Source organism: Tursiops truncatus, chromosome 5, assembly GCF_011762595.2.
Source record: "Tursiops truncatus isolate mTurTru1 chromosome 5, mTurTru1.mat.Y, whole genome shotgun sequence".
Classification (NCBI taxonomy): domain Eukaryota; kingdom Metazoa; phylum Chordata; class Mammalia; order Artiodactyla; family Delphinidae; genus Tursiops; species Tursiops truncatus.
Window position 1 is genome coordinate 121683048 of NC_047038.1, and position 12324 is coordinate 121695371.

The window sequence follows — 12324 nt, forward strand, 5'->3', positions numbered from 1 at the left end:
TAAAATGAAATAAGCAGTCTCATTTGTAGAATAAGTAAGGTGTGCTCACATAGGACAGTTAAGCAGGAATAGTTTTGCTGCTTAAGAAAACAAGTAATCACTGCTCTCATTTCTGTATAAAATTTGATTTTCATTATGAAATTTGAAAATTAGAGTTTGATCTATATTATGAAGGCTATTTTTTTTTAAGAATGTGAACCTATACTTCATAATTCTGTTTATTTTATCTTAAATTTTTACAAGTTAATTTAAGGAGGGCATAGATTTAGGGATACTCTTTTAAATTTCTATTTTTAATGGTTAATTAAAGAAAATTTTCATATTTTCTATTATCATTGCTTAGTGTGACATATGCTATATCTTTTTGGAAATTTTCTATATGTTTATGCTAGTCCATTGAAATTTGTTTCAGGATGTTCCAGCACCAGGCACCTATGATGTTCAAAAATCATATGAGATGTCTCAAGTTCAACATAAATACATGCCACCTCGTAGTTTGGTGGCCAGAATAAAACATGCCTCGTTTCTTAGCACAACTCGTCAGTGCCTGGACAAAATGAATGATGGGCCAGGTAAGTATAGACTGTCTTTTTAAAGAAATGGAAACAAAATCTAAAGTTTCCTTATTAAAATAGACAATTGTAAACATACATTTATCATGTCTCTTTTAAGTGTGCAGGACAAAAAAATAACCGCTTATTTAGTGAAAGATTTTAGATGTTTTTTCAACTGTAAGAAGATTTGTTTGGAGTTTTATGTCTTTTAATTTTACCAAAGACAATTTTACTAAAGCTAATAAGTCATATCCTATTAGAGAAAAAAACCAAACTCTTAATATGCTATAGTTATTAGAGGAGAAATAACTACTGATGTGGAAGATCAGTTGTATACAAGATATATATCATGCCAGTCTCATGGAATTACTTTAATTTTCCTCAAGTATTAAGAAAGCAGCTATATAAAAGGTAAACATTTATTTGAGGGGTTGAAATTCCAAAAATAATTTTGATTTTTAAAATTGGGATTAGTTCATCTACTAGTAATGGCATTTTTATACTAAAATAGAATGAAATAACTTTCCCTGATAATGAAAATGAACCAGTAAGTAGATTATTTCTCACAAGAGAATTAGATAAAGAATGGGAACAAGAGTTTTCAACAACAATTTACAAATGTATTGCCATTAAGTAACCAAACTGTTGTAATGGATCTTTATGAGACTATGAAGAGAAAAAATGAAACAGAATGGAGTTTTTAATGAAAAAGCAAAGCGGGAGAATACGATGGGTCAAGCAAATAAGAATACTTGGGAGACCCTGAGATCCATAGAGACTTGCTTTATTTTTCACTGTCTTTCAGGAATCAAGTATATTACCAACTTAAAGTTCCATTTTAAGTCCAAATTTAGCTTTTCTTATTTTCTTTTTCTTCTCTTGAGTTATTGTACCATTGTTGATTTTGTCAGGTTTTAGCTTTGTTTTGAAGTAGAATTCAAATTCCTTTACTATTGTCTCTGACCACACTCGTTATGTGGTCACCCAGAAATGGTGCAGGGAAATTAGTTCTTTGAAGTTTAGGTACTATCACTGTCGCTGTGACCAAGCACGATCAATCAGGTAACAAATATCTATTGCAGAGTCTCTTAAAGTAGATTAGATTGATCTTCATATTTTCTGAAGATTTTTTTTCTCTTTGCCTTTACTCTTACCTCCATAAAAATTATTATAGATGCAAGGCATAATAAGATCTTCAGTTAAGTTCCAGGATTGGCACTCTGACTTTTCATTGCTTCAGTATTTAGCCTAGGGCAAGTAAATTCACTAATTGTTTCATTAGTTTCTATTTTACAAAAGTGAGATAATATTTGCCACCTACTTGGCTTTCATGAGAATACTAAAGATTAATAAGACTGTATTTCAAAGTCATTTTCAGAACCGCTGAAGCTCCTTAGAAGTATAAAATCTTATTATAATGTGAAACATGTTTCTTCTTAATGCCAAGCCAACACTAGCTTCTGAAAGAATTTGGGACAGGGAAATATCTTCATTATGAAGACAGTTATTATTTGGAAGTCAAAGACATATGGACTGTCAAAGTCACTATACAACTGTAAATTAGCCAGCTTGCTAAATGAAAAGAGTTTATCATAATAAGCCAATACTTCATTAAGTTTGCCATCCTGCATCTTAAAGTAGCCTATAATTCAGATAAATGATAGCAGAAATCCCACATGCCTCTATAATCAACACATTAGAAAAAAACATATGGATTTCTAAAGCTATTACCTGATGAGATGATTATGAAATCTGATTTCCTCTGACATATGTAGATACTGTGATAATTATAGGATTCATTCATTTGAACTTAATCTGCTATCTTAAGGTATACAGTCCAAAATATGTCTCTAACATAGATTTAATAGGTGACCAGGGCCAATTTAATTAATATCCATGCTTTGTTTTGGTAGTTGAAGATTAACTTCTATTTGTCCTGTTACATTGATCCAATCAAGGAAAAGAAGTCAGGTGTGATACTATCAACTCTCTAAATAAATTCCTCTTTTTTTTGTTAATTTTCATTTAGGTTAGGTTTTTTATCGATCAATATGACAAAAAATTCTTGATTCTAAAATGAGAATAGGGCTTCCCTGGTGGCATAGTGATTAAGAATCCACCTGCCAATCCAGGGAACATGGGCTTGAGCCCTGGTCTGGGAAGATCCCACGTGCCGCCGAGCAACTAAGCCGGTGTGCTACAACTACTGAGCCTGTGCTCTAGAGCCCACGAGCCACAACTACTGAGCCCATGTGTCACAACTACTGAAGCCCGCACACCTAGAGCCCGTGCTCCACAACATGACAAGCCACCACAATGAGAAGCCCGTGCACCACAACAAAGAGTAGCCCCCACTCACCACAACTAGAGGAAGCCCGTGCACAGCAATGAAGACCCAATGTAGCCATAAATAAATAAATAAATAAATAAATAAAATGAGAATAGCCCATTTATATTTACAGTTCTTAATACCATTTAACTTTTGCTGGGTACAACTAGTATGTTAAGTCTTTTGATTTTTTAAAAAAATCATTGTTATATAATCAAAAGGTACAGTGATAATAGTTCTGTTGGTTATACGCTTTGTGTCAATGTTTATCCTATGAATGATCTCCTTTACTATCATATCTTCTTAGAAATAAAATAAGAAAATAGTGGGTTTTTTTAACCCTATTATTTGTCATTTAAATGTCGGTAATTTTGTTAAACCTTAATACTGGTGAGAAGAGCCTTTTTGGGTTTTATGTCAAATTATTTACAAGCCAGATAAAATTATTTTCTGTTATTATGTGTGTGTGCATGTATATATATGAAGCTATAAGATTGTTTGAATTAATTTGCAGAGCTTGATATGCTTATTTGTTCCTTGAGTCATGACATAACTAAGAAGAATTGAGTGCTTTGCCTTACAGAACTTAAAGAACATGTATATTGTTATCTTTCTACCTAGAATAGAATAATAGGGAAGTTAAAATTGATTACTGACTGTCGTATATTTGTAGGTAACAGTGTCAAGAACTGAGGTTGATAAATGACCTAAGTTATGAGTTTGGTTGATATACAAATAGTATTCTTCTCATGAGACTCATATACTTAATAGGACATTCAATCACTCAACATTTTATAGCTGTGTATTTATTTCAAATTGTCTGAGAACTTTTATTAACAGTATTGAGGTGATTTTATTTTATTCAAATGAAGTTTTTGCAGACATTTAAGAAGTATAAAACTCATTTTCATTAGTCTAAATTAAAGAGGGAAGTAGTATATTTGCAATCAGTATACCATATGCCATTAAATGTTGTATAACCAATAAAAACACATTTGAATCATTTAATGAATTATTAAATGAGGTCTGTCACATTTTAAGCAATCTACTCTTATGCACCAAGTTGTTTTTTTTTTTAACATCTTTATTGGAGTATAATTGCTTTACAATGGTGTGTTAGTTTCTGCTGTATAACAAAGTGAATCAGTTATACATATACATATATCCCCATAGCTCTTCCCACTTGCGTCTCCCTCCCTCCCACCCTCCCTATCCCACCCCTCTAGGTGGTCACAAAGCACCGAGCTGATCTCCTTGTGCTATGCGGCTGCTTCCCACTAGCTAGCTGTTTTACATTTGGTAGTGTATATATGTAAATGCCACTCTCTCACTTTGTCCCAGCTTACCTTTCCTCCTCCCTGTGTCCTCAAGTCCATTCTCTAGTAGGTCTGCATCTTTATTCCCATCTTACCCCTAGGTTCTTCGTAACCATCTTTTTTCTTTAGATTCCATATATATGTGTTAGCATATAGTATTTGTTTTTCTCTTTCTGACTTACTTCACTCTGTATGACAGACTCTAGGTCCATCCACCTCACTACAAATAACTCAATTTCATTTCGTTTTATGGCTGAGTAATATCCCATTGTATATATGTGCCACATCTTGTTTATCCATTCATCTGTCGATGCACACTTAGGTTGCTTCCATGTCCTGGCCATTGTAAATAGAGCTGCAGTGAACATTGTATGCACCAAGTTTTAATTCATGGACATGTAAATGACTTTGTGATTGATCTAGCTCAGGTAAAGTAAAATTGTTAAGTGGAAAAGAATTAAACATTATCTCTCATAGTGATCTGTTTTTGGACATTTAGAGGAGAAAAATACTCAGCAAATTTAAAAAGAAAATGAAGAAAACTTTGAGAGTGTGGAAAATTGGGCACTCTCCTACATTGTGGTGGAAGTATAAGTTGATATCAGTGATTGTCAAGGGCAGGCTGGCAGAATGTTTCAAATATACATGCCATTTAACCCTAAAATTCTCCTTCTGGGAATACCCTAAAAAATAATTAATAGTATATTCAAAGTTTTAAGCATCAAGTATATTCATCCAAGAATACTAATAATGAAGTTTTTAAGGTTCTAAATGAAAGAAAAATGGGGTTTAGTTAACTCTGATGTAAAAACTGAAGAGTCCTGTGAAAAATTTTAAAATGGTATATATTGCTTAAACCTGATAACAAGATAGGATTCATTTGACTAATCATTTAACCAATCATTTAACAAATATGCACTGAGAGTTTCTTATGTATTAGCAGTGTTCCAGGGACTTGTGATAGAGCAGTGAACAAAATATAAATGTTGTTCATAGAGCAAAGCTTTAGGATGGAGACATTTAATAAATGAATGAAGAAATAGACCAATAGATTGATAGATGAGGGAAGGAAGAGAAAGAAAAAGAATGAATACTAGGTGGCTATAAATGCTATGGAGAAAAATAAGAGAAAAGGAGGATTGGGAGTTCATTGTGGGTTCTGCATTAATTTCAAAAATGTTATCGGTGAAGACCTCACTTAGAAAATGATCTGTGATTAAATAGCCTTAGGGTGGTAGAAGATTGTGTTTTTCTTTTTAATTTTTAATTATTTTCTCTATATGAACATACAATGCTTTAAAGTAAGTAAAATGATTTTAATATTTTTAAATAGAAAACAGTTGAAGTTTAAAGCATAATTTTAATTAAAATCAAATATTTAAGTGAATGATTAAGCAATACATAGCATATAATACAACATTTGTAGGCTGAACATAACAGGTACTGAGACTTATTTTATGTAGAAAGTATAGATCATTTCTAATGAAAATAACATTGTGATTTCTGCATCACATTCCCACAGGAAATTATTTTAGGAAACAAATATAATTTATCTTAGAAGTTAATTGAACATACCCCATGAAGATATTTTCACTTTTCAATAAACATAAGCAATACCTTTGATATAAAAATCAGTGTAGTGTGAAAACTAATTATTTATTCTATTTTCTCAGTGGCTTGTAATATTATAGATTCAGAAATACTATGGAATTTATGAAAATGCAGTTCATCTCACTTGCCGAGTGCTGTTAACCTATTTCAATAAATATGTAATTTTTTGGTTGTTTTTCTTTAGCTTCCAGAAATGCTTTTGGGCTGTTAAAATGCAAGATAATTCTGAGTATAGGCAAAAATTGATCAGATCAGTTTTGGAGACTGGTTGATTTTATATCATTAATAAGAATGGTGGAAATTTTATTATTGAAAATGAGCTAACTTTATTAGTTTTTAATCTCAAGTTATTTTTGTTTGGGCACTTCATATATATTTAAAGTAAATTCTTATTTATACATAATTTGAGAAAGTTCAATTTATTAATAAGTATGTCATAGGTAAAATTACCCTAAATGTAATATACAGAGTACTAGTTTTCTGAGTTATTCACTTTTTTGTGTAGTAAAGAATCTTTGAAGACTATGGGAAAAGCTTAATCTGAGGAGAGATCGACTATGTTGGGTGGGGTGGGGGGCAGGAAAAAACTGATGCAAAATATTTTAGAATATAAAGAATAACAGAATCAAAGTCTGAAGTAGAGTGGTAGCCTTAAAACAGAAAATGGACTTTGTTTATTGAGGGGGGAGGTAAGTTGTAAAGAATAACTGAAAATGTATAGATTTTATATAGAGACATAATACAGGTATACTTCTTTTTTCTGTACTTTGCATTATTGCACTTGGCAGAAACTGCATTTTTCACAGATTGAAGTTTTGTGGTAACCCCGTGTCGAGCAAGACTATCCATACCATTTTTCCAACAGCATTTGCTCACTTCCTGTCTCTGTGTCACATTTTGGCAATTCTTGCAATATTTCAAGATTTTTCATTACTATTATATTTGTTATGGTGATTGTAGTCAGTGATCTTTGATGTTATTATTTTAATTGTTTGGGGGCACCATCAACTGCACCATATAAGATGGCAAACTTAACTGGTAAATTATGTGTTCTGACTTCTCCACCGACTTGCAGTTCCCTGTCTCTCTCCCCCTTTCCTCCCTATTCCCTGATTCACAACAATATTGAAACGAGGCCAATTAATAACCCTACAATGACCTATAAGTGTTCAAGTAAAAGGAAATATTGCATCTCTCACTTTAAATCAAAAGCTAGAAATGATCAAGTTTAGTGAGAAAGGCATGTTTGAAAGCTGAGATAGGCTGAAAGCTAGGCCTCTTCCACAAGTTAGCCAAGTCGTGAATGCAAAGAAAAGGTTCTTAAAAGAGATTAAAAGTGCTACTCCAGTGAACACACCAATGTTAAGAAGGCTAAACATCCTTACTGCTGATATGGAGAAAGTTTTGGTGGTCTAGATAGAAAATCAAACCAGCTACAACATTGCATTAAGCCTAAGCCTAATCCAGAAAAAGGCCCTTACTCTCTTTAATCCTCTGAAGGCTGAGAGAGGTAAGGAAGCTGCAGAAGAAAAGTTTGAAGCTAGAAGAGGTTTGTCGATGTGGTTTAAGGAGAGAAGGCATCTCTGTAACATAAAAGTTCAAGGTAAAGCAACAAGTAGAAGTTTCAGCAAGTTATCCGGAAAACATAGCTAAGATAATTAGTGAAGGTGCCTACACAGAACAACAGGTTTTCAATGTAGACAAAACAGCGCTCTATTGAAAGAAGATGCCATCTAGGACTTTCATAGGTAGAGCGAAGTCAGTGCCTGGCTCCAAAACTTCAAAGAGCAGGCTGACTCTTGTTAGGGGCTAATGCAGCTGGTGACTAAGTTGTACCCACTACTCATTTACCTTTCCAAAAACCCTAGGGCCCTTAGGAATTATGCTATATCTATTCTGCCTGTGCTCTATAAATGGAATAACAAAGCCTAGATGACTGCATATCTGTTAACAACGTGGCTTGCTGAACATTTGAAGCCCACTGCTGAGACCTACTGCTCAGAAAGAAAAGATTCCTTTCAAAATATTACTGCTCGTTGACAATGTACCTGGTCACCCAAGAGCTCTGATGGAGATGTTCAATGAAATTAATGATGTTTTAAGCCTGCTAATACAACATTAATTCTACAGCCCATGGATCAAGGAGTAATTTTGAGTTTCAAGTCTTATTATTTAAGAAATACATTTCATAAGGACCTAGCTGCCATAGGTAGTGATTCTTCTGATGGATCTGAACGAAGTCAACTAAAAACCTTCTGGAAGGGATTCATCATCCTAAATACCAGTAAGAACATTTGTGATTCATGGGAAGAGGTGAAAACATCAACCTTAACAGGAGTTTGTAAGACCTTGATTTCAACCCTCAGGATGACTTTGAGGGGTTCAAGACTTCAGTGGAGGAAGGAACTGCAGTCATGGTAGCAATAGTAAAAGAACTAGAATTAGAAATGGAGCCTGAAGATGTGACTGAATTGCTGCAATTTCATGATAAATATTTAACACATGAGGAGTTGCTTCATACGAATGAACACAGAAAGTGTTTTTTTTAAAAGATGGAATCTACTCCTGGTGAAGATGCTGTGAAAATTATTGAAAGGATTTTGAATATTACATAAACTTATTTGATAAAGTAGCAGCAAGGTTTGAGAGGATTGACCCCAATTTTGAAAGAGGTTCTACTGTGGGTAAAATGCTATTAAACAGCCTTGCATGGTGTAGAGAAATCATTCATGAAAGGTAGAATCAATCTATATGCCAGAATTCATTGTTGTCTTATGTTAAGAAATTGCTGCAGCCACCCCAATCTTTAGCACCCACCACCCTGATCAGTCAGCAGCGTCAACATTGAGGCAAGACCCTCTACCAGCAGAAAGATTACAACTTGCTGAAGGCTCAGATGATGGTTTAGCAGTTTTTAGTGATAAAGACTTTTTTAGTTAAGATATGTGCATTCTTTTAGACATAATGCTACTGCACTCTTAACAGACTACAGTGTAACATAAGCATAACTTTATATGCACTGGGAAACCAAAAAATTTGTGTGACTCACTTTATCAAGATATTCTTTTATTGCAGTGTTCTGGAGCTAAACCCACAATATCTCTGAGGTATGCTTGTATATAGAGGAGAGCTTATCTCAAACATCTTGTAAGTTTGGCATTGTATAATGGAATGAATTATAAATTGATAAAACAAAAAGTCCACATGGTTTTAAACATTATTATGTCAACTTGAACTAAGAGGAATGGACACAATATATAAAATAAAAAGACTCGGACTCTTGAATTTCTGTAGGTAGGAAGTTGGCTGAAAAAACTACCTAGTTGCAAACATGGGTTACTTTTTATGGAAAAGGAAGGATAATTTAGAGGACGGAACCAAGAACCCACAGAATGGAGTTGTTGAACATACTATACTGAACAACTCCTTGGAAGTAGGACTGAACCCTCATCTATGAACTGGCAACTTGTGCCCAGCTGGATTTGAAATGCTGTGCAACTGTAAGTGCTATGCCTCTCCTGTTTTCCCCCCTTTGAACAGATGTGTTTTAGCATTTATTTTTTGACTGTTATACCATTAGCCTGATAATTTGTCTCTTTAGTTGAAGGTCTTTAGATTGAAAGGAACAGTATTCAAAAGGATGCACCAGAAGAACTACAACAGGGGAGTCTCATTCACATCTGAACTAGAATTAGATGACAAGACCCTGGACTTTGAGTTAATGCCATAATGGGATGAAATCTTGGAGTCTTCAGAGCAGGATTGCTTGAGTTTTGCATGTGGGAGACGTGAAATCTTGTGGCTGGAGAGTGGACAGTAGCAGAATGTGTTTTCCAAAGATATTTGCCACTGGATATTTCATCCTCTGTGTTCTTCACACAGTGCAGTGTTGACACTGCTCTCATTGGGTATTGGAGTTTATTTCTGGTTTCCTAGTGGACTTTTGGTACTACCTTGACCAATAGAGTATGGCAGAACAGTTGCTATGTGACTTCTGAGGCTAAATCATAAAAATTTCTTGCACTTCTGGATGGTCCTCTTGGAATGCCCCCCTTGAATGTAGCCACCATGCTGTGCAAAAGCCAATCAACCAGGGAGAGGCCCATGAAGAGGAACAGGGAGCCTCAGTCCTCTTCCTGGGAGAGCCCCAGCCAGCAGCCAGCACCCAGCACCCAGCATCCAGCACCCAGCACAGACTTGCCAGCCATGGAAGTGAGCAGCAGTGGGAGTGGAGCCTCCAGCCTTCAGTCAAGTGCCCCAGATGACAATCTGTATGGCCAAGATGAGGCTTTCTCTCTGAGGCATGTCCAAAGTGCAAATTTATGAACAAAATAAGTGACTATTGTCATTTTAAGCCATTAGTTTTGGAGACTAGTTCTTTATGCAGCAATAGATAACCAGAACAAATTCTAAACAAAGAAAAAAGACAAGTGAAAGCAGACATAGTTGAAAGTAAAAATACGGAATAATTGGACTGGCGGGCAAAACAAGACTACAGTATAAGTTCTTCTTAAAAAAATTTTCTTGAAGTACAGTTGATTTACAATGTTGTGTTAATTTCTACTGTACAGCAAAGTGATTCAGTTATATATTCTTTCTCATATTCTTTTCCATTATGGTTTATCACAGGTTATTGAATATAGTTCCCTGTGATATACATGGTACTTTAAGTATATAAAGTACCTTGTTCTTTATCCACCCTATATGTAATAGTTTGCATCTGCTAATCCCAAACTCCCAGTCCTTTCCTCCCCCAACCCCTGCCTCCCTTGGCAACTGGTAAAGGATTGGGAGAAACAAGAATTGGAAGGGTTGGAGGCCCAGCAAGCGTGCAGTCTGAGGCAAAGTCCTGCAGAGGGTAACCTAGCTTTAGCTTGATCTCAAAGGGGATACTTGCAGTGTAAGCTATACCTGAAAGTTGTCCTACCCAGAAGCAAAAGCGCTGAAGCTTTCTTACTCCTATATCAATCAATCATTGATAAAGGGCTGCCCTGGGGGCACGTAAATTCCCATGCAGGTCTGGATCTCTATGTTTATGGACAAACTGGGCTCCTGACAGCATTCCTCTGAAAAAGAGCCATAGGTGCTGGCTGCTGGAAGGAAAAGCACACAATAGCTGGAGGTGTGTAAAATGTACTGAAAGGAATCTGAGAAATCTGGATGGAGCACTGACATTATCAACTTACCTGAAATTTAATAGTCAACAAATATTGTAAGGTTATACTCTGGCCTTTCACTGTGTTGGATACAATGTTTTTGGAAATGCAAAAGGAAATTCAGTTTAATCAAATATTTGTAAGATGAGTTAATCAACAATTTCTCTTTTTAAGGGTTTTTGTTTTTTTTCCCCCAAGGACTGGATCTTGGAAGGAATTTAACAAAATGTACCTTGGAAAGTCCAAAATTAATAATCTAAGCATGATGACTGCTAGAATAATCCATTGTTTGACATTTAAAATAAATATACTCAAAGTATTTTTTGTTATTTTATCATAATAATGTAAGTTAATAAAGTAAAACAAATAAATTACCTCTCAACAAAAGTGAGGAATTATAACTGGACAGACTTGCCTTCTATGGTGTCAGTTATTTGATGTGATTCTTTCATTCTTTAATTAATGTATTCATTCTTTCAATAAATGTAATAAGCAGCTAATTTGTACCAGACAGTACCTAAATTTCTGAAAGTAATTAGAAAAAAAGATATTTCCTGCATTAATGGAGTTTAAAATACAAGCCTTTTAAGAGTAACATGCAATTATAATTTGTCTATATTTTATAGTTTTATAATTTTAAATTGTTTATCATCAGTTTTTAAATACTTGGGATACTTTTTTTTCTATTCATTAGAACACGTGTAAAAATGTTTTCTGAGAGTATTTTAATGTTTAATATAAACACACAGTTGTACTCACCATAAAAAACAAAATATATTGGTTCTAAATATCAATAATGTTTTGTGTGTCCAGAGAGGCTACTATATCCTGTTACTATTTTTATTCTTTGTGAGCTCGTATTTGTATGTTGTAATATAATGGTGTGAGTATATATTGTTCCTTCTTGAGCACATTCTATTGAAAACAACTTGATGTACTGGGATAAAAATGGACTCTAGATTCTAACAGAATGCATTCAAATTGGGGCTTATTTATGAGCTGAATGACTCTAAGCAAGTAATTCACCTTTCAGAGCCATAGTTTCTCAACCCATAAAAGGAAACAATTGATATCTATTTCATAAAGTTGTTGTAAAGCTTAAATTCGCTTATATGTGGAATCTAAAAAATAAAACAAACTAGTGAATGTAACAAAAAAGAAACAGACTCATAGATATAGAGAACAAACTAGTGTGGAGAGGGAAAGGGAGATGGACAAGATAGGGGAAGAAGATTAAAAGGTAAGAGCTACATGGTATAAAATAAATAAGATACAAGGGTGTAATGTACAGCATAGGTAATATACCCAATATTTTATAATAACTGTAAATGGAGTATAATATTTAAAAATTGTGGATC

The 12324-nt window shown here is 34.3% G+C and overlaps 1 protein-coding gene across 1 annotated transcript in view; it reads left to right on the plus strand.

Annotated features, from left to right (window-relative positions):
• Positions 1-12324, plus strand: part of STPG2 (sperm tail PG-rich repeat containing 2) — a 423221-nt gene that overhangs the window by 58367 nt on the left and 352530 nt on the right. The window contains exon 5 of the mRNA XM_019926437.3: positions 413-572. Coding sequence (XP_019781996.3) covers positions 413-572 — 160 coding nt within the window. The remainder of the gene's footprint in view (positions 1-412; positions 573-12324) is intronic.